The 21,471-nt window shown below is 37.1% G+C and overlaps 9 protein-coding genes across 9 annotated transcripts; 4 read left to right on the plus strand and 5 right to left on the minus strand.

Annotated features, from left to right (window-relative positions):
• Positions 1–282: 282 nt before the first annotated feature.
• On the plus strand, positions 283–5,433 carry ESC1 (Esc1p; the record flags this gene model as incomplete). Its single annotated transcript, XM_071053541.1, has 1 exon — positions 283–5,433. The coding sequence occupies one exon, from the start codon at positions 283–285 to the stop codon at positions 5,431–5,433; it is 5,151 nt and encodes a 1,716-aa protein (XP_070910949.1).
• A 285-nt stretch (positions 5,434–5,718) lies between these two features.
• ERG8 (phosphomevalonate kinase) lies at positions 5,719–7,056 on the plus strand (the record flags this gene model as incomplete). Its single annotated transcript, XM_071053542.1, has 1 exon — positions 5,719–7,056. One exon carries the CDS (start codon positions 5,719–5,721, stop codon positions 7,054–7,056), a length of 1,338 nt encoding a protein of 445 aa, XP_070910950.1.
• Positions 7,057–7,192: 136 nt separating this feature from the next.
• Positions 7,193–8,707, minus strand: FMP42 (Fmp42p; the record flags this gene model as incomplete). Its single annotated transcript, XM_071053543.1, has 1 exon — positions 7,193–8,707. The coding sequence occupies one exon, from the start codon at positions 8,705–8,707 to the stop codon at positions 7,193–7,195; it is 1,515 nt and encodes a 504-aa protein (XP_070910951.1).
• A 398-nt stretch (positions 8,708–9,105) lies between these two features.
• Positions 9,106–11,094, plus strand: YBP1 (Ybp1p; the record flags this gene model as incomplete). Its single annotated transcript, XM_071053544.1, has 1 exon — positions 9,106–11,094. The coding sequence occupies one exon, from the start codon at positions 9,106–9,108 to the stop codon at positions 11,092–11,094; it is 1,989 nt and encodes a 662-aa protein (XP_070910952.1).
• A 100-nt stretch (positions 11,095–11,194) lies between these two features.
• Positions 11,195–12,523, minus strand: HPC2 (Hpc2p; the record flags this gene model as incomplete). The annotated part of the gene is made up of 1 exon (XM_071053545.1): positions 11,195–12,523. One exon carries the CDS (start codon positions 12,521–12,523, stop codon positions 11,195–11,197), a length of 1,329 nt encoding a protein of 442 aa, XP_070910953.1.
• A 415-nt stretch (positions 12,524–12,938) lies between these two features.
• SDS24 (Sds24p) lies at positions 12,939–14,471 on the minus strand (the record flags this gene model as incomplete). Its single annotated transcript, XM_071053546.1, has 1 exon — positions 12,939–14,471. The coding sequence occupies one exon, from the start codon at positions 14,469–14,471 to the stop codon at positions 12,939–12,941; it is 1,533 nt and encodes a 510-aa protein (XP_070910954.1).
• Positions 14,472–14,936: 465 nt separating this feature from the next.
• On the minus strand, positions 14,937–15,701 carry MET8 (bifunctional precorrin-2 dehydrogenase/sirohydrochlorin ferrochelatase MET8; the record flags this gene model as incomplete). Its single annotated transcript, XM_071053547.1, has 1 exon — positions 14,937–15,701. One exon carries the CDS (start codon positions 15,699–15,701, stop codon positions 14,937–14,939), a length of 765 nt encoding a protein of 254 aa, XP_070910955.1.
• Positions 15,702–17,077: 1,376 nt separating this feature from the next.
• NGR1 (Ngr1p) lies at positions 17,078–19,522 on the minus strand (the record flags this gene model as incomplete). The annotated part of the gene is made up of 1 exon (XM_071053548.1): positions 17,078–19,522. The coding sequence occupies one exon, from the start codon at positions 19,520–19,522 to the stop codon at positions 17,078–17,080; it is 2,445 nt and encodes an 814-aa protein (XP_070910956.1).
• Positions 19,523–20,426: 904 nt separating this feature from the next.
• Positions 20,427–21,401, plus strand: AME1 (Ame1p; the record flags this gene model as incomplete). The annotated part of the gene is made up of 1 exon (XM_071053549.1): positions 20,427–21,401. The coding sequence occupies one exon, from the start codon at positions 20,427–20,429 to the stop codon at positions 21,399–21,401; it is 975 nt and encodes a 324-aa protein (XP_070910957.1).
• Between the last annotated feature and the right edge of the window lie 70 nt (positions 21,402–21,471).

A 21,471-nucleotide genomic window follows, 5' to 3' on the forward strand; every position in this document is an offset into this window, starting at 1 on the left:
GCCCTCTTCCGCCTTGTAACATTTTCATCGCTTTAAATGATTTTTCAGCTTTGCCCATAAGAAAAATATTTGTGTCTGTTGTTTTTGATCATCATTTCAACAATGGCAAACACTAATGTACAGACAAGGACAAGGACTGACATATATACAACTGTATTATCTGTCAAGGGAAGTACATAGCTTAGTTTTTACCTAGACAATATCTATTTTCTTGTCAGGTTTACAGCTCTATAGTAACTTAAACACTACTTTTTTTAAGGGTTGAGCCCCCAGGAGTAGATAATGACGGGTAGCAATGAAGAGAGGCTAAAGCTTGGTGTGCCTCGTAGAGGGCTTAAGATACGTTCTGTTGTCAATAAGAAAAATACTACTAGTTCTAGTTCGAGGGTGGGTTATAGAGGTAATGGGTTACTGAAGGGATACCGGTTAAAGAAGAGGAGTTCTGCTGGATCAGATATGCCCTCCTCGCCCCCACAACAAACAGGAAAGACATTATCGTATGTACAGTCTTTGATCCAGCGTGGTAAAGACATCTTGGAGGACGTGTCTCATGAGGATAAGCAGTTTGAAACAGAGTTGAAAAGCATTACTAGAAGAGAAAAGCTTATGGACAAAGTTGTAACGGAGATATTAGAAACTGATTACGGTATGGAATCCAAAAAGCCAGAGAATCATGTGTCATTTAACCCATCAGAGTCTGTAATTCCTAGTCAGGTTGACGCCGGAGAAGAGTATAACAATTCAATTGATCATGAAAATTTAAAAGAAGAAGAAGATGTAAATGAGCAAGATGATATAGATGGACGGGACTTGTTTGGCGGTGCTGACGCTTCTGATGGGGATGGCCATTCTCAGTACGATGATGATGAAGAAATAGAAGAAGAAGGCGATTATGAAGAGGACCATGTTGATGAAGAGTATGAAACTATTTCGAAACAAATTGATGATGCAGTGATAATTCTTTCTGATGAAAGTGAAAATGAACACAAAGAGGAAGAAGAGGAAGCCGAGGAAGAACAGGATGGTGAGGAAGAAGAAGAAGAAGATGGTGATGATGCCGAGGAAGAAATAGCTGTAAAGGAAATTTCCTCTAGTGAAATAGAGCATCTGGACGATAACTATAGTGATTTAGAACAAGATGGTACTGATGAATATAAACAGGACATGTATGATGAGCCTGAAGTTGATTCTGATGTAGGTGAAGATAATAATATTGATCCGATGAGTTATAATGTAAATGAACACACCAATCAGGTCTATGATGATAAGTTCGAAAGCTATGGGTATAATGAACAGTCTCAAGATGATTCATCAGAACAAGAGAAATTGCGCAGTAGTTATGAAATTCAAGAAGGTCACACAGAAAATGATAATTCAGATCAAGAAAATGATCATCGTGTGAACGAATCAGATGACTATGAAAACATAAATACCATTGATTTTAGTAAATATATGAAGCCTAGGAATTTTCAAATGGAAGTGGAAGAACCTGGCTCAGATGAGTTTTCCGATATCGGTGATGAGAATGATTTTTCCCACATTGTCGAAGAAAATATACATTCGGCTAGAACCATGAAACCCAACCCAAGTTTTAATGTTACTGAGGGACACAATGTTCCCGAAGAGATTGAAATCCTGTCATCTGAAGTTGAGGATGATCAAACAGATAATTCAGATGACAATTTATCAGAAGAATATCATAATGATCATGACTTGTTAGAATATCAGACAAATATAGAGAATACTGATGGTCAACACAGAAATGCTGGAACAGTTGAAAACTATAACTATAAGGAAATAAATGAGAAAGAGAATGAGTTAAAGGATTTCTTACACCATATCGATGACTTTAAGTCTATTGCCAACGAAGCTTTGAATAGTATTGCTGATACCAATTTTGATGATAGCAATTCTGAACAACCACATACTGAAGATATTGAGGCCAATTATAACACTTCGTCTGTTGTAGGTGACAATGATAAAGTAGAAGATTTTTCTGAAGTTAAAAATAGCGATAATATCTTAGAGACATCAGAATCACTTCCAGATAATGAAAAAAGTCAAGAAAATATTGAAACTATAGATAAAGGTAGTTTACTATCAGATAACTATCTCGACGATCAAAAACTATTAAACCAAAATAACAATAAGGAATCGGTTGTTGAAGGGATATCAAATGAGACAATCGGTATCGAAACAACTGGTAATGAAACAGTTAATAATGAGACAATTAATAATGAGACAGTTGGTAATGAAACAGTTTATTTTTCAACCCTAGAAGGTTCTCCTTCTATTGGATCAGAAACTGACGGCGAAGACTCCAATGGTAACATTACTACAGAATCAAATCAAGAGACAAAATATGAATTAATCATTACTGATTTAATGTATAGTTCTAGTGGAGAAGAAGATTCATCCAAGGAATCTGAACCTTACTCTTCTGTTTTTAGTTTTGACCCATTTAAGTCTCAAGAAATGATAAAGGACGTGGATTTTTCGGAGGTTCTTAATAAAAATACTTCAAAGGATCGAGAGAGTAAATCAGAAGCAAGAACAGACTTAGAAAAGAATGTCCATAACAAAACTCAAAATGGAACCGCGGATCATAATATTTCTGTGGGCATAGCATCAACTTCCCCAGATAACGTAGACATCCGAGACACAAAGGTTTCTGTTATTGAAGTTGTTGACACTAACAAAAATTCTGAGTCTGATAAAAATATATTAAAAACTACTGTTAAAACTACTGAACAAGGAAGAGACTTAAATGAATCAGATTCAAGTAACCGTGTTAATTTTCATACAGAAATTATCGGTACTAACAAATCTAGTGCCGTAGATATTACGGAGTCCACAAAGAGTCTCTCACCAGATATGGATGTATTGAATAATATCGCGAATAAAAATGAAGAAGCTGATTCATCATACTATGATGTTCAAGTACCTGCACCTGAGGCGATTGAATTTAATGAAATCGAAGATGAGGGTACCTTATCAAATATGGCCCAATCAGATGTTGAAATATTAACTAATGTGATTGAATCAGCCCAAACCAAACCAAATGCCGAGGGTTACCATAATATCAAAGCAAACTTAGATGAACTTGATATTGCTACCCCACCTTTAACAGATCCTGCCTTTAGCGCAAAAAAGGACGTCCCAATAGAAACTTCTCAGTTAAATTCTGTTAAAAATCAAAAGCTTGAACAGAAACATGATATAGGGAACAGAACCTTCAGAATAAATAACATTGATGTTGACAAAGACTCCTCTTCGAATCAAAAAACTTCTAATGAACTAGACATTTATGTGAAAGAAGTGATGCAAAGGATTGATGAAAAGAATCGTAGCTCTAGTAGTATCCAAATGGATAGTATTAGAGGATTGCCACGCTCTTCAAATTCGACGTTCAATGATATTTATGCAAAGCTTGATGACTCAGGTAATGAAAAATCATCAAGAGCCAGTTCTGATAGGCAATCAGAAACTGAAGGATTGGAAACTTCAGAAGAAATAGAATCCACCAATGCGATGCCTGAGAAAAAACAAGTGTTTTTTGATGAGATCGATAATAATGTCAATTCGGTACATGTAACTAACAATCAAGACGCGCAACTAATTTCGCATAAGTTAGTAATTGAGCAATTTGATGACGATCCAACGTTGTTCTCTAAATACTCTAGGCATAGCAGAGCTCCGCTTGAAAAAATTTCCTTACGTGCATCAGAAATTGAAACAAGTCATGATAATAGTGAACAAGATAGCAAAGTCGAAAGTTTGTTGACTGAGGATAATGAGAACTCCAACAAAAGGAATATTGATGAAGTTAATGATCTTGACAACTCGGATATAAGATACCACAAATTAAAAAGGCGCAAAACAAGTGTACTCAGAACTGGTTTTAGGAATCTTTATAAGGCAGCCAAAAACTTCTTCTCTAGTATGGATTTAGATGAACTTATTGACTATGAGTCAGAAACTGTTAAACATGGTGACAATGATAATTCTTCAATATCCTGCCCAGATAGTGGTGTCGAGAAAGAGGATCTACTTAATGAATTGCATCAAAATCCAGAAGATGAAATTATCTGGGTTAGCGCTGAACCTTCCCTTTCTAACAAATCTACACCGAGCGTAAAGTCTGGAATAGATCCCGAAAATAAAGAGAGAAGTGAGATATTACAACAGCTAAAGTATCTTCAAAGACTTTCTGAAGGCTTACATTTGCCGACAGATAGTACCAATATAGATGATACGCAAATAGTTGATATTGATGATGATATTGATTTGATTGAATCTGATAATAGTATCGAACTTGATTTAAATACAAGGATAATAGATCAAGATTTATCTTCAGATGGAATTGATCAAATGAACCAGATACCGAATTCTCTATCTAATAATAATAAAGAGGAAGTAAAAGCTCAAGAAACGGATAACAAAGATAACATTATCAACGTAACCAAGGTCACAGAGGACTCATCGCTGCATGACATTGAGCGCGATGGTTCTAAAATGGTTTTTGGAGAAGAACACGGACCTACAAATATGGATAGCTCGTTTGTTCATTCTGTGAGCACTCCTGCACTTGGTGATGAAATTTTTGTAAGATCCTCTACTCCAGAATTAAATGCTGACAAAAGTACTGAAGAGGGGTTTAATAACCAAGTGGAACGCGATTCCATCTATTATAGTCCAAATCACCAAATTGATATTCGCACTGCAGATCCCAAATCCACGAAATCAGATGATGAAATCGAATCCTATCATTTGGACAATGATAATAAATCGGAACGAATTCATGAATCGAGTGAAACTGCTGATAATATTAATGAGACTTTCACAACAGCAATTCAGAGTCATATAAATGCAGATGTCAGTAATATAAATTACGATGATGCTAACAAATCTCAAGGTATAAAGACACCTGAGCATAACAGCGAAGAAACAGATGTTGTTCTGAACTCAGCCATTGAACCTAAAATAGAAAGTGGGTATGATGTGATAACACAAAGTTCTAATGAGCCTATTGCAGTCCGAGTTCATAATGAAATTGAATCAGAAAAATCAACTCCAGTAAAAGTAATCGATAGAGAACTAACTCCACAAGAAGTCAGATTTATAGCGAAAGTAGATATCAAAGAAGTAGACACACAACCCGAGGAAAAGTTAGCTGATAAAGCAGAAGAAGACACTAAGGATATTTCGGGAAAAGAATTGCCTTCTAAAAAGGATAAAAAGTCTTCAAAGAAAAGGAAAAGAGCTGCAAAGACAAAGAAGACGGTTCCTATTACCAATTCACCTAAAGGAATGAGAACTAGGAAATCTAAGAAGGGGAAGAAAGAATCAGATACTTCAGAGAAGAACGGTTCCACTAAGAAGACACTACGTAGTACAAGAAGGATGCACACTCGTTCTCAAAAGAAGGACTAACCTTTTTAACTTTCTTGTAATTAGTAGACCACTATTGATTATATTAATATATATAGACCATTACAATGCACGTTCTTTCAAGTTTTATGTTCTCTTCATTCATATTCCTTATATATAAATTTTTATATATCGGTGTTAAGGTAGTGAAAAAAAAAAATTGCTAAAAATTGTCGATTTGAGCTCATCGGTTTTTAAAAACTTAATAGATTATAATGATTCCAAGTCTACAAGTATCAATTGAACTGTATTAACTGGAACTACAGCTAGAAATTTATCGAACAAGAAATGTCTGTTGCTTTTAGTGCTCCAGGAAAAGTTTTACTAGCTGGTGGTTATTTGGTCCTGGAACCGCAATATAACTCTTATGTTCTTGCTGTCTCATCTCGTATGCATGCTGTGGTTAAAGGGGCTGAATACGATTCTAGCGTAAATGGTCTGCGCGTCACTGTTACAAGCCCCCAGTTTAATGGTGACCAATGGGAGTACGATATTAATTCTGAGGACGGATATATTCCTCAAGAGAGACATGGTAAAAAGAACCCTTTTCTAGAAAAGACTATTCTTAATGTGTTAAATGACGTTATTCCTAGATCAGATGGATCTCAACCTAATAAGATTAATATTGAAATATACTCAGATGCTGGTTACCACTCTCAGAAAAATAGTATTACGAAGATTAATCAATACCGAAGTTTTCAGTTTCATAAGTCTACTATTACAGATGTGCCAAAAACCGGTTTGGGTTCATCTGCCGGCCTTGTGGTTGTTGTGACATGTGCATTGTTAAGCTGTTTTATTTCAATTGACAGTGTTGATGAATGTCTAGATCACATCCACAACCTAGCACAAATTTCACATTGTCAAGCTCAAGGTAAAATTGGAAGTGGATTTGATGTTGCTGCTGCTACATACGGTTCTATCAAATACAGAAGATTCTTACCGGAACTTATATCTTCCCTTCCAATTCTTAATAAATCTAATGTCCTGGAATACCAACAAAAACTAAGTGCTTTACTAAAATCGGACTGGAAGGTTATTCATACTCCTGTTACATTACCGAGGGGTCTAAGACTGATTTTAGGTGATGTTAATAATGGGTCGGAAACTGTACAACTAGTTAAGAAAGTGAAGAGTTGGTATGTTGAAAATTTACCTCGTAGTCAACAAATATATGACAAAATCAATGAGGGAAATGAAAGAATCATAGAGTCCATGTTGGATCTTGAACATTTGAGATTGAGTGAAACAGAAAGATATAATCAGCTTATCTTAGATATAAACAACGGAGACATTGCTAAGCAAGTGGAAATTAGTTCTTTGAGGAAAGCAATTGAAGAAATTAGATCTAACTTCAGAGTAATTACAAAAGAATCTGGTGCTGAAATTGAACCCGAAAGTCAAACCCATTTACTTGATGCTTGTTTGAAATTAAATGGTGTTATCGGCGGTGTTGTCCCAGGTGCAGGAGGTTATGATGCTATCTCGTTGATTACCACACAAGATATTGACATTAAGAAGGAGGCAGTAGGGGAAGAGTTTAGTTCTGTGACATGGTTAGACCTACATCAGGAGGATGTTGGTGTAAAGAAGGAAATTCCTCAACAATATGAAGATCTAAAATAATATATCGTACCTTTGCTAATCAAATTAAATGCCATAAATATTTTCCGGTTATGTAAGTAATAGTTAAATATATAAAATTATAGAATAGTTTTTGTAAGGTCTTAAGTAGTAATCACAGGTCGTCTCATAAAAATAATTATTGCTCTTCATCGATCGAAGGCAGTTGTTCGTAACTTCTTTCAGTTTGTTTGTAAATATAGCATAGCATAGAGAAGCATGAAATCATGGTTGCGGCTAATAACATGATATTAACTGGTGTTGGATTCATATTAAAGGTGGTATGTGTCAATTCATCTAACCAGCTTTGACCAATATTACAAATACCACAAATGCAGATCATTAAACCGTATACAGTTCCAAATGTGTTAAAACCAAAAACTTTGGAAGTTATATCAGAAACAACAGTGTAATAAAACGGTCTAAAAACAACAAACAATAAAATTTCAATGATATGGACCCAGTAGAAGGACTTCACCAAACCTAACAGTCCAATAACTATGGACATACCACATACTATAGTTAATGTGCTCAAAGAATCCAAGTCATCGAGAACACGACCAATGAAAGGTATGGATACTACACCACCGATTGGCAGTAGTATGTCAAATAAACCATTAATTTGTACGGCCTTGTCTATGCTCCCCAGAAGATATTCTTCCTGTGACCTTATCGTTGCAATGAAATAATTAATCTTTAGCATGGTTACTATAGAGAACAGTAAAATCAGAATGAACCATGGGCTTTTTAGTTGATCTTTCAATGAATATTCATGTAAAATTCCAAACACACCACCGGACTTCTCTTTAAGGTTATTCTCAACGTAGTTTTCCAAGATAGACTTCCGTCTTCCTTGGTGGGCGTCCTGGTGATTTTCAGCGAATTCATGTTCAGACTCAATCAGAATTCTTTCCCTTTCAGCTGAGTTTGGGATAATAGTAGAACCATCATCCTCTGACAACAATCTACCTTCTTCATCCAGATGTTCAACTGTAAGCTTGGCAACAGCTGCAACACTTTTGTATGATTCCCTGGGCATGATGGTCACCTGGCAAACGAAGATAAACGCTGGAACCAAAAGGTACAGCGAGAAGAACCTAGATAAACCAACTCTTACAACCTTCTCATATATGATTCTATAAAAAAGGAACAACGCTGAGGAAGAGTCGAATGCCCCGGTCAACAGAGCTAGAATTGTACCCGACCGTTTAGGAAATGTATTGGCGAGTTGGAAACTCGAGATAAACACAAATGGCCCCCCCACTGATAAAAGAACATACCCACAGATGTAAGGATCAACAACATTTTTGAGAGATTCGTTCAGTATAAAACAGCTTGCAGCTACAGCCAACACCACAGAGCCAATTACCCCAGTAATACGTGGGCCATAGTTATCCAGAATACTACCTATCGGCAGAGCCATCATGTTGGTCACAGCAGCACTGATCGCAAACATGGAGTTCAGCTTCAAATCCTGCGCCGTGCATGGTTCCGGAACGAAATTCCCTTGAGCATCGACACAAAGCTCAGCATACACACCCTCTTGTAACAGCACGGGTTTCAAAGCAGCAAACCCAAATATTATACCAGCAGAAAATAGACACCATACACAGGCACAGATAATCTGCGTCACTTTCAACTTATGATGGTCCATTTATCTAATCAATAATATAAAGGAGTAGGGTATGGAATTGACGCCTAAAAAACAAAAACCCAAGCAGCTGATAGTCCTTTGTATCTTAGTATAATAGTTATAAAGATAAGTGGGCAATATATGCAAAAAAAAACCCTCTTAAATATATTAAAGTTTCAATAGCTCATCGCACAATTAAATTAGCAATTTAAAGCTTTTTTCCGGGGAGCTCAGGGTGAGAGACCCTTTGAAAAAAAAAAAAAAAAAAAAAAAAAAAACTTTATATGAAAAAAAAATTAAATTAAGTTTGATAAACTTCATGATATATTTGGATTTTTGGATAGTTCGTATCCGGTACAGAGATTTGGGAAAATAAATCTGAATTGCTAGTAATTGAAAATAATTTAATAGAGGCAGAGATGACTGATTTTTCTGTTGAAGAGTCGTGTGATGCGTTGTCACAATCTTTTGCAGATGACAAGGAGGATCCACTGCAGGTAATGACTATGATAGACATATTGAGTGAAGAAGTTGATGAGAAGGGTACTTGTGAGGAGAAAGAGCAATTTTTGGAGTTGTTACGCCAGCTATTAGAGGAGAATACTGAGTTAATTGGTAAAATTGGTTGGGATTTGCCCCATCCGTTGCTGCGGTTTTGTAATCCTGAGAATTTTAATCAGAAGCTACGTTTATCTGAGTGCAAGATTATCAAGGAGTTCATGGCCTGTTTCAACCTAATTGCGGTACATGGGAGTCCTCAAGAGTGTTTGGTTACTGCGTTAGAACTGTTGACGACATTGAATTTCAAGGAGACCGTTGATGAGTGTCATAAATTTGGCTATGTGCCTCCTAATCCTGGCTTAGAAGAACTTTTGAGCAGAGGCAAGGTAAATCGTGATGGGAGCCCAAACTTGGCACCAGAGAGAGACTTGCCGGAACTTATATTTGGTGTGAAATCGTATGCCGTATTCGAGCTAATCAGCTCTTTGATAAGGAGAGTTTACACACTCTATCCTTCAAAGTACCTTGAAGAAGCCGTAACTGCTATTCGTGAGTACGTTACTAACAATACTGAACCAATTGAGGATATGAAGTTCATTCTGCGTCGAGTTTTTGCTTTCTGTAGAGGTTACATTCCACCAGAACCACCAAGAAAACTTATCGAGGAGGCAAATCTTTCTAAAGAAGAATATAATAAAATAATGACTCATGAAACAGAGGTACAATCAAAACTGCTAAGGAATTTACCGACCTTCACGGTAGGATATTGTGTGAAATTCCTAAACGATAAGACGGAAGTTGTGTACTTCCATGATTTAATTGGTAACAAATGCAAGCTGCCTGGATTTTATGTCGAAGCCCATGAAATTATATCTCGTTACTATCAGCTTGCATACTCCTTTGATATTGATGTGGCGGAAGAATTTAAGAATATCCTAAAGGAATCTAGGGATATATATGTTGAAGTTTCAAAACGTATTAAATCTAGTGAAAAGAAAGACAGAAAATCGATTATTGATATATTGTTAAGAGCTGGCTACTACTATGAAATACAAAAAACTGCAACTGAAAAAGATATAGGACCAGACCCTAAGGGTATAATTGTGCTAAGCGGTTTCAACTATATCGAAAATAAGGAGCATCTAATTAAAAATATCGATATCGCAGATGCAATTTACTTATATCTAAGATATTCTACCGAGTCCCTTTTCTCTCCAACTTGTCACAATGTCACCGTGGAAGGTATATCAAGATATTGGATCTGGGTTGCTTTGACCACAACAGATAACAAAACGCTAAAAGAAAAATTGTCAGAACTTCCACCTATGGTCCTAGAGTGTGCTCTCAATATGATGTTAATTAAAAATTGTCATCAAGTGAACGAAGAACTGAGAATGATTACCTTTACATTAATGACAAGATTGCTATGTTTAATTCCCGAAGATACTGGCTACGATTTCCTGATTACTGAACTAGAGAAATGTAAAGTTACGTTTGGAAAATCTTGTATTCTTGGTATTCTTCGTGATCTACTTTGTAAGGACAATACGTGCAATGAACCTAAAGACGATGTGGAACAATTATCGACAGGGTTAGCTTCCTTGAAGGTCAATGACAATGACTTGAAAAGTAAGACATTCATAAATTTGAATGCGGATAGAATTAAATCAATTAATAGAATTGCCCAGCTTGCTGTCGAAGAAGTGGGTAAAGATGATGATAAATTCAATATTCTTTTAGTTTTCAATTATTTGAAATTCTTCAAGGCCTTACTCACAAGATGGGATAAAACACTACTGAAAGAACTGTGCAATCAAATTAATGACACCTTCTCTAAACTAGACCAAAATAAAAACGAGGTTCGTGGAGTGATTGAAGCCAACAAATCTCTAGAATCAATGTTATGATTAAACTTAAAAAGGATCTTCTCATATATGACTAACGACGGGATGTAATTAACTATCTTAATACAATATATAGACAAATTTTTAATATACTAAATAATTCTTATTTCCTCATACCATTCTTTTTAGAGTTGGATGGTTTTTGTACAGTCTGTGGTTCCTCGTTCTGCACCAGGGGACCAAAAAAAACGAAGAAACCATCTTTAGTAGACGCTCTCTGTTCTTCCCATAGTAATTCCGTATCATCAATAAAAGGATCTTCAATATCATACTTACCGATTAAACTCTTACCTTTAGAAGGATGGGGTTTCTTCCCCATAATTGGCACTGTAGGTTTTACCGGAATATGAGATTCCTCTTCTTCTATGTCATCCTCCTCCTCAGATGAATTCAGGAATTCATCATCAAGGTTAGACTCTGACCTAGAATCCTTTAAACCCTTCTGAAGTAGATTAGTCATTAAGTTTTTTTTTGGTATTGAACCTGTCTTATCTACTTGATATTTTTCCTCCACCAGGTTTTGAAAATTGAATTCAATTTGTTTATCTTCAGCACTTTTGCTGTTATCATTTATTTTAAGTTTTATATCTAGGACAATGTTAGGTTTAAAGTCACCTGGACCACTTTTACTATTCTTCTCAAAGACATCCAAAATAGATACTGATCTTGCTGTGCTTTGTGTAAGTCTTTTGGGACTTTTAACTTTTGGTGTCATTGATGTAGTTTCCTTCTTAGCTGAACTTTTTACTTTTCCATTTAATGCATCTTCATTTTTATTAATTGCAACGTTTATCTTACCGTTCTTAATAGTATTTGGGGTCTCAACGGTATCTGCATCATTTATATTCGATTTACTGGCAGACATTATATCAACGGAGCTACTCCTTTTAGGAGTGTTCATAGTAGAGTTTGAACTCTTATCAGAACTTGCATTCATATTTCTTCGTATATTTGCCGGACTCTTATTCTTTATAAGAGACTTAATTTTCCATTTGGAAGATGGACCAGGTAAATTTGAAGGTTTATTCGGAGGTAATGTATCAGAAGAGCCTACACCACTCTGGTAAGGTGACTCGTTAGCAGCAGAATCATCAACTTCGTGCGTTCCTGAGAGTAATGATGAGATCGGAAGTTGTTTTTTCTGTACGAGTTTATCACTTGAGTTCGGTGTATTAGATCCACTGTTGCTAGCATCGGTTGAAGTACCAGCTGGGATTATCGTAGGTGATAACGAGTTCTTGCCTTGTCGATTCATCGCTAATTCTTCAGCTATAGTTGGAACTTTTCTCACGGTACTGGGATTCACGCTCAAGAATTTGGTCTTTTTCAAAAGAGGACCCTCTTCACTCGATATAAGTTCGTGTTTGTTCGTATTCATACTGGAATCAGAAGCTTCATCATCTATATGTATCACCTCTCTTTCCTCGGACATATTAATATCTTAAATATATTGATCCGTAACTTCTATAACAAATAACTTCTCGTTTCTTTATCTTCAGAAATAATATTGAGCTGTTCTGCTTGATTTTTATAGTTCTCAATTATATGTATACATTATTTACCTCTTCTTGTAAACAATTCGTTGTGCCAATCCAGACATCGCGAATATTTGAAATTAGCCTAGTTAAAGGCCAAAATGACATCATGATCGGAATAAGATTTTTGATATTATAAATATGGTAGAGAGTCCGTTATAAAATTATATATTTATATATTAAACTATAGCAATTTCAGGAAGTGTACTACGGAACAAAAAAATCAATTATGATATGTTATGTCGAGACAAGACGATGTCAGTGTTTTAATATTTGTCTGTCTAATTGTTTTTTATCCTTATCTTAGTCCCATTAAGCGGCAGGGCCTCTCTGTCTTCTGGCAGTTTGTGGGTCCACACCAGTGTTATTTGTTTGTCTTCTTGCTAGCAGGTTAATGATATCTGATAATGAAACAACACCAATCAGCTTACCTGTTCGGTATTCCTTTTCGAACAGATTTGGTTGGATAGAGGATGTATTTGTAGCCTGTGTAGTTGGATTAATCACAGTGTGTGCGTCATCAAGTGTACTTAGCAATGGTGAATGGCTCAATGTGGCAGTAGCTCCAGGCACTGGGGAAACTGAGGAAGCGGTAGGCGTTGGGTTTGGAGAGATGGTTCCTGTATTTACATTAGAGGAGGCAGAACTATTTGACGCACTTGGAAGCTCTGGTGGCTGCACGATCCACAATCTGTGCGATTTAGTGGCAACCAATTTGGCGAGTGTTCTAGCAAGAGAACTAGTTGGGTAAACGTGGAAGATAGGGAACGAATCCTTACCGGTCTCCAACCCACGTGAGTTTAAAATAACAGAGATAAAATGACGGCATGTCTTATGCAGTAGTGGGTACTGTGAAGTCCTGGTAACATGTTTCACATCGGTAACAGAGATGTTACCAATTAGGTTACCTTGAGGATCAATTACTGCGATAGAAGAAATACGCTCGTTATGCATCTTATAAAGGGCCATTATCAAAGGCTCCTCGCCTTGGATTGATATAACACGGGACTGTCTAGAAGTAGGCTTGGCACTTGTGTTCAGAACACCAATCTTCAAATCCTGTAGAGAACTGTTTAGTAAAGGTTCAAGCTGAGTAAATGATCTTGCGTTATCCCAGATATATTTAATCAGTCTACGTTGTGATAGAATACCTCTTATCTCCGTCATCTCAACGTTGGTGATAGCAACTCTATGTACACCAGAACCAAGGATCCCCATAACAGTAGACAAGTTCTCGGTTTCTGGTAGTTTGTAGAACGGATTCTTTGGAGTTAACTTGACAATTTCACCAACTGCCACTGGTTTCCCATTCTGACAGTCCTGTGTAACCTGTTTGTTGCTGATTGTGATCTTGTTCAGTACAAGTAACAGATACGAATTCAAGTCGTTATAATCAAACGTCAAGCAATTCATATCACCTGGAACTGACTCCACTGGAATAGACGTCAAGTGGTACTTGATCAAAGTGTTAAAGGTCTCCTCCACAGATAGAGACCCAGGAACAAAAATCAACTTATTCTGCTCAATCAACTGCGACAGCTCTATGTGCTGCCAGGACTGCGTATGCGCGGAGTTCAAACATTGCGATGGCGTCTGAAGCATGGGGACAGAAGAAAGATCATTGTCCTCCTGGTGTGGCACTTCAGTAGACCCCAGCGAAATAGAAGACGTACCCGACGCAGACCTCTGCAACGGAATAGATTCAACACTCTCGGACTTCCCACCCCTATGCACATGCGCAGCATGTGCATGCTGATGCGGCAACATAGGAGGAGAACTCAACATCTCCACAATAGACGCATGTCTACTAGAATTACCAGAAGTAGGTACTTTATTATTAGTCATTGTTTTCGGTTAGTGTCCTTATTTTTTAGTATTTCAGTTATATTTTCTTTGGTTTGTTTGTGTGTTGTTGTTTTTTTAATCCTATTCTTCTTATTATTATTTTCTTATAGTTTTAGGTTCTCAGCTCTTGGTTTATATTATTGTCCTTCCCTTTACCCTTCCTCTTCCCTTCCATCGTCTTCAAGCTTCCCCCCCCTCTCTCCCATTGTCTCAAAAATTTTTGACCCCTGTTAAGGTATCGAAATGCAGAAAATCATTCAAATTTTGCTTCTGAAATTTTTTTTTTTTTCGCTTCCCGCAGCAAGCCCTTTTTTTTTTAATTGCGGGGAGTCACGTTGTATATAGTGATATATCACGTGTACCATCTTATTATATATATTCTACTATATATTATATTATATATTATATTATATATTATATTATTATATTATTAGATATAGTAATATATTCTATACTGGCATCAGCTTATTCTATCAGGTACTCTTGCAACAAGGTTTCTTTTGGTGGGAACTTCAGGGATTTTGAGCTGTTCATGGTTGTGTATAGTGTCAGTAGTTTCTGAGTATCGATGTTTCCGGCGTGTTCGATGCCGAAGATGTCTGTGCATTGCTTGACCCATTGCATTCTGTACTTGGACTGTTGCTGGTCTGGCGAAGCCTCGCGTACCAGGGCCCGTAGTTGGCCCAGGGTCTCTACAGCGCGCTCTAGGTCAAGTGTGTCCAAGTGTCTCTTTATCTCATCGCGGACCAATGCCGTGAACCTGGGTGATGAGCCATTGGAGGAGATCAGCAGTTGGAGGCCGTGGACTTCAAGGTTAGCACCGAAGTGGAAGTCGCATAACGGAGGGTTGTCAGCCACATTGACCATCTGTTGCGGGCCAAACAGGCGCTTTGCCTCGTGGTATATACGCTCGCTTTCTTCTTGGTCAGGGATCGCAGTTAATATTATAGACCACCCTTTACCCTCACCACACAACTTGAAATGCTCATCTAGGAACGGGCTCTGTACCACTTGGTATAGCTCGAGAGACTCCGGCGTCCAGTTGTTGTTCTTAACACCTTCAAAGCCAAATTTCTTCGTAATTGTTGGGTGTATCTCGGCGGACACCAATGTAACCCTCGCACCAGTCTTGATGAGTTTCAGCACCCTCGTCAATGCTACTTCACCCCCACCCACAAGTAAGACATCCCTCTCCTTCAATTGATGCGCAAGTTGTAACGAATTAGTCATTCTCTATCTTTGAAGTCTTTTCCCTTTCGCCTGATGCTTGCTCCTGTGTAAAATTATTACTAGTTTATATAGATGTTTTGCACCTGGACTGGATTATAACTAGTTATATACCTAAGGTACAATCCATAAGGAACTAATGGATTGACTAATAGTCACATATGTTGCTGTGGGATCACCACATACACACACAAAGATGCACTATAATAAACTGTGGATCATGTGACTTTCTATCAAAAACAGTAGCAGTGATGTAATCTTATATTGGACAGAAGCAATTAAGACATCAGATGGTGTCAACTATCTTATTCTAAAATAAGAAGAACTTGAATATGTTCTAGCAATGTGTGAAAGCCACATTGAAGAGCGAGGGGATGAGAGTGGCTGCTACAGAAGTCTCTGTGGATCTTATCTCTTATATCAAAAAAGAGGGCAACAATGGAAGGCAACGATGGTTTGTTGTGTACTGGTTTGTGATTGTAATTTGAGCTAAAATTCCTTCTAAAATGACACCATTATTGACTTAACCGTGGTACTTGTCACGTGTTTCGTTGAGAAGTATAGTCCCAATTGGCGGTAACATAAGCTGTGAGATAGTATATTATTAATAATTTAAATAGAACAGTAAGTATATGAAGAATATATTAAAAGGTGTTAACAGTTTTGGGTGTCAGATAAAGACAGTCAAAGATTAGTCGAAACATAGTTTAGTGATTTGTTCTATGGAATTAGACTTAGTACTAAGGTCAAAAAATATTTCTTGTTATGTATTGATATTCTATCATCATGAAACTAATAATTAACCTACTAGAAATACTATTCCGTTTTTTGCTATACTTTAATCGTTTTCTTTTTTGAATTCAAAGATCAAATATCATGAATATGTAACAAAAGGAAGTAGAACTGTTTGAGTTTCCGTTTTAATTTCTTTGGGTAATGAGAAAAGTCATAGGAAATTAGAAAGAAGAAGGGCAAAAATGACATAATATAAGATAGAATGAAATAATATAATTAATAAAGTTCACCTGATTTATTGCTAGCAAAAGAAAGAAGAAATAACAAAAATGGGAAAGGCAATTTAACTTTATGGCAATAAAGTAAAACAATTTATAATAAAACAATTTTTTTGATAAAAGAAAAAACCTTCATAGAAATCTTGGAAATTCTTAAATGTCAAAGGCTTTTATAGAAGGAGAAACAAATTTATAGTCTTCCTTCTTTGATGCTTTAATTATTAAGTTAACGTGAAAAAACAAAAGATGAGGGAGGCAAATAATAATAATAATAATAATAATAATAATGATAATGATAAAATAAAATTATAGTGAAAAGGATCAAAGTTATAATAAAACAAATTTTCCAGGTATTAAAAGCGGATTTTAAACTGAACCAGCAGCGTTTGTCGTGTTCAAAGTCTGATGGGTACCTTGAGAAGGGAAATTATAATTATCGTTTGGAATTCCATGCATGCTATTTATGCCAAGTGAATTGGCACCAATTGTTTGCCGGTACCCGGGAGATACAGCAGGTTGGCCATAAGAAGTCCTATCTTCCTCGTTTGAAAGGCTCGTTTGAAGAATATTATTATTAGGGTTCGAAGATGAACTGTCCGAATTTGGGTTTAGGGACAAAGATTGTAACTGTGCGTCCATCTCCATAAACTGTCCTCCGATATGTGTCACGTCAGGCATCATGTTCCGGTTCAAATCAGTACCAACAACATTATTGCCTGGTAACTGCCAGTTACCTCTGATGATGGTGGGCTGGCTTGATTGATTGTCCATTACATTCATTTGATTCATCTGAGCATATTGGTATTGTTGGTTCATTAGCTGTTGTTGTTGTCTAATTTGCATGGCATCAATGTAATTTTGTTGTTGTTGTTGTTGTTGCTGTTGCTGCTGTTGTTGTTGCTGATATCTATATTGTTGATGCTGCTGTTGTTGTTGTTGCTGCTGCTGCTGTTGTTGTTGTTGTTGCTGCTGTTGTTGTTGTTGTTGCTGCTGCTGCTGTTGTTGTTGTTGTTGTTGTTGTTGTTGTTGTTGTTGTTGTTGTTGTTGTTGTTGTTGTTGTTGTTGCTGTTGTTGTTGTGAATTTTGTTGGACTTCTGCTAGAAGTGGTACGTTGTCGGTATTTGTTGAATACATCGGGGTAAGAGTAGTTTGTGGATTAACAGAATAAAATTGCTGGTTTTGGTAAATGTAGGCATTGTTTGGAGCATTCATCTGCGCCATTGGAATGTTTGTTGAGTAAGGTGCTGGTGTTTGGTAGTTCAAAACTTGCTGATGTTGTTGCGATGGAGATGTTAACATGTTCCTTGCTACTTGGTTTCTTCCCCATGACAGTCTAACGGGGTTGCTACCGAACATAAATCCTTGTAGTCCTTGAATGGCTGCTTCCGCATCTAATTTACTTTCAAATTTCACAAATCCGCAGTTTTTTCCAGGTGGTATCTTAATACTCAGAATATTACCAAATGGACGGAAAACTTTCCGAAGCTGATTTTCGGTTACTCTTTGTTCAAGACCACCAACAAAAACTGTTGTATTGGTAGGGTCTGTTGCAAAATAATCATTAAGCATTGACTCTGACATTTGATTATTTATGAATACCGGACTAATTAGGTCTTCACCTCTAGCCTGATCTTTGGAATAATTGCCTTGCCTATTATAATATTCGTTAACACCACTATTTTTATAAGATGAATCTCTCCCGGAAATCAGGTTATTTCTTGATATCATATTGCTGGTACCCATCCTGGAATTTCCTTCGTAATTGGCACCTCCACTAGCGTGGTTCTTGTTGTTTCCCTTCTGGTTTTTCGTATTTCCAGATTTCATCAAAAAAGGACCAATGTTATTTTTTTCTAAGTCAGCCTTTGAAATGGTATTTCTAACATCGATATGTTGTTCATTTGAATTATTTCCTTGCATCTGCATTAAAGTCGAAGATCTTGGTGTTGCATATGCAACTCTCAGAGACCTACCTTGGAAGTGAATGCCATTCATCTCAATCAATGCTCTACGACGTTCTTCCTCGTTTCCAAACCTAACAAACCCAAAACAACGGGAAGCACCGGTGATCGGATCAGTCATCACCCTGACTGTCTTGACAGACCTGAATTTGGTTTGGAAGAGCGAGAGTAAGTCAGCCTCTGTAGCCGATGGCGACAAATCACCAACGAACAAAGAGTACTCCGGTGTCGTTGGAATCGAACTCTGCAACGTGGCCCCCGATGCCCAGTTTAATCTAAATGTCCTCTGTTTGTTAGGGTTGGTCTCTTGCTTCGTAGACGTCGAGACGAAATTGGGTAATGCCGTAGCGTTTAAGGCCAGTCCCTCTTGAGCATCTTGCTGGGTCTCGAACTCCACAAAACAGTATCCTGCATGGTGTAGCTGCGTAGTGGCAGGGTCGATGAAAGAAACACCGTTGATGTTTATCTTTTGTGGCGCGGGCGGACTCTCTACTTCACTACTATTGGCACTAGTATTTAGAGCTGTGTAATCCTCGTTAGTATTCGTATTAATATTAGTGTTCGTGGTGGTAGTGTTCGCGGTAGTGGTAGTATCGGAATTATCGTTCGTATCATCATTGGAAGAATCCGGATTAGGTTGTGGGTCACTAGTAGAACTACAAGGAATCAACAGATTCTTCTTCGCCCTAATCAATTTAACAGAAACTCCTTTCCCAAGATGCCTCCATATCTCCTGTATGGTGTCCTCATCGTAAGAAGGGTCCAAATCACCCATCCACAACGTCCTAGGAGGCTCACTAGAGGTCTCTATAGTAGACGAAGGCGGTAACGGAATAGTATTCTCCTTCATTGTGTGTGTGTATGTGTGTGTGTCTTATTTTCCTATTATTGCTATTAAATTCTATTAGTTTTTGTTTATATTATGATAGTAATTAAGTCCTAGAAAAAAAAAGAGTTTTTCTTATATATTTCTGTTAAAAGAAAAATCAATAAAGTTAATATTTACAACTCACATTATGCTATATTATATTAAATACAGTAAGTAGTAGACAATGCACAAAAATAAGCCAATCATCTAAGGGTCCTTTCAATTTAAAATAAATTTTTTTTTTTTTTCACTTTCACAATTGTTTAAACAAAAAGCAATTTCCTTACTGCAACTGCAATGTCCCCCCCCATACCACTATAAACTTCTGGACCCTTCGGCTATAACTTCAGCCCAAAAGAAAAAACAAAAAAAAGAAATTTTTGTGTTTTTGACGGGAAGCCCAAAGACGGAAAATAGAAGCAGAAGAAGACTGTGCTACACCACTTCTACTCTAAGCAATACCAGTAAACCAGCTCTGCCAGCTCTGTTAGTACTAGCTCTGCGATAAGTACATAGCAAGTACGTTTTTCTCAGCTTCCTCAACAGAACGGTCTGTAGCAATAACGACGCCCGGAAAAACGTGTAATTGGGAAAGCAATGAACCAAGACAAAAAAAAAAAAAAGAAACGACAGAGAGAGAGAGAGAGAGAATCTGGGGTTTTAATTTGAAATAAGACGCTTTTTCGGATTTAATACTGAGCCGGGTAAGTTGGGGTTGTTTTTAGTTGTTTTTTATAATAATAGGGTTTTTCTTGGGATTAGGGTTATCTTGGTGTCACTAGGGTTAGTATATTCTTTAACTTGTTTATTAAAGAGAGAGAGAGGGAGAGCAACGTATTATACTAATATACTATAATTATACCAAAGACTCCAAGATATAGCAGTCATGGATCGCAGGACTAAGTTGTTGGCGAGGTTGAGGGGGAGCAATTGGAGGAAAGAGAAGAGGCGGAAGAGTAGTATTATCGAGTTTCGTGTAGGAGACGTGCCTGATATAATACAGGATGATGTGCAGGATGATGTGCAGGATGATGTGCAGGATAATGTGCAGGATGTTGTACAGGACATTATACAAGAGGATATACACGATGAAATAGAAGAAGATAAACATGAAGATATACATGACGATATACAATACGATAGACATGACGATATACACTACGATAATGATAACACACAAGAGGTGATACGAGATGTAGCACAAGATGGTATAGATATAATTCAGGGAGATCAAGACGCGATACATTACAACACTTATGATTTTGATGAGGCGCCTATTTCCAAGCTGTATTCTTCTATTACCTCGGTGACAACTATACATGTGCTACAGTCTATATTTGTGAACTTGTTCGAGAACAATTTGGTTCCACAGGCGCTGACAGCTTTCAACGAAACTGATGAACACGACGGACGTGTCTCGCAGTTGAAGAAACTGTCACATAAACTAGACATGAGGATATTTCAAACACTGTCGGATAACCTGACCTTGGACCTAAACGATATACTGGATATTAACAAGGCGAACAATGAGCTGTGTTACCAGCTGAAAGAACTGAATACAGAGACCCAACTGCTCAATAAGGAACTGGTGAAAATACGAAAAGAACATGCCTCAGTGAGGTACGGTGGTGACAAACATAGATTGGAGCAAAACAAGTCCAAGATAGACTCTAAAATAGAACTCAATGACAAACTAACCCGTTTAACAGATTTGTTATTGGATGATGATGCAATTGGAGATCAACAGGAGCCTGACCCCATCGATACATTTAACCTACAGAATATATGTAATATGCTCGACCCCAATAATGGTATTATTCCTAGGATGAAGAGAGCTATTTCAAATATCGAAACTACATAAGGCTAAAACAAACAAAAGTGGCATTATTTTTTGTTTTATTTTTATTTTTTGCATTGATTGATTTAAGGGT

The sequence above is a fragment of the Nakaseomyces bracarensis genome, assembly GCF_045282275.1.
Source record: "Nakaseomyces bracarensis strain CBM3 chromosome Unknown Scaff11_0, whole genome shotgun sequence".
Classification (NCBI taxonomy): domain Eukaryota; kingdom Fungi; phylum Ascomycota; class Saccharomycetes; order Saccharomycetales; family Saccharomycetaceae; genus Nakaseomyces; species Nakaseomyces bracarensis.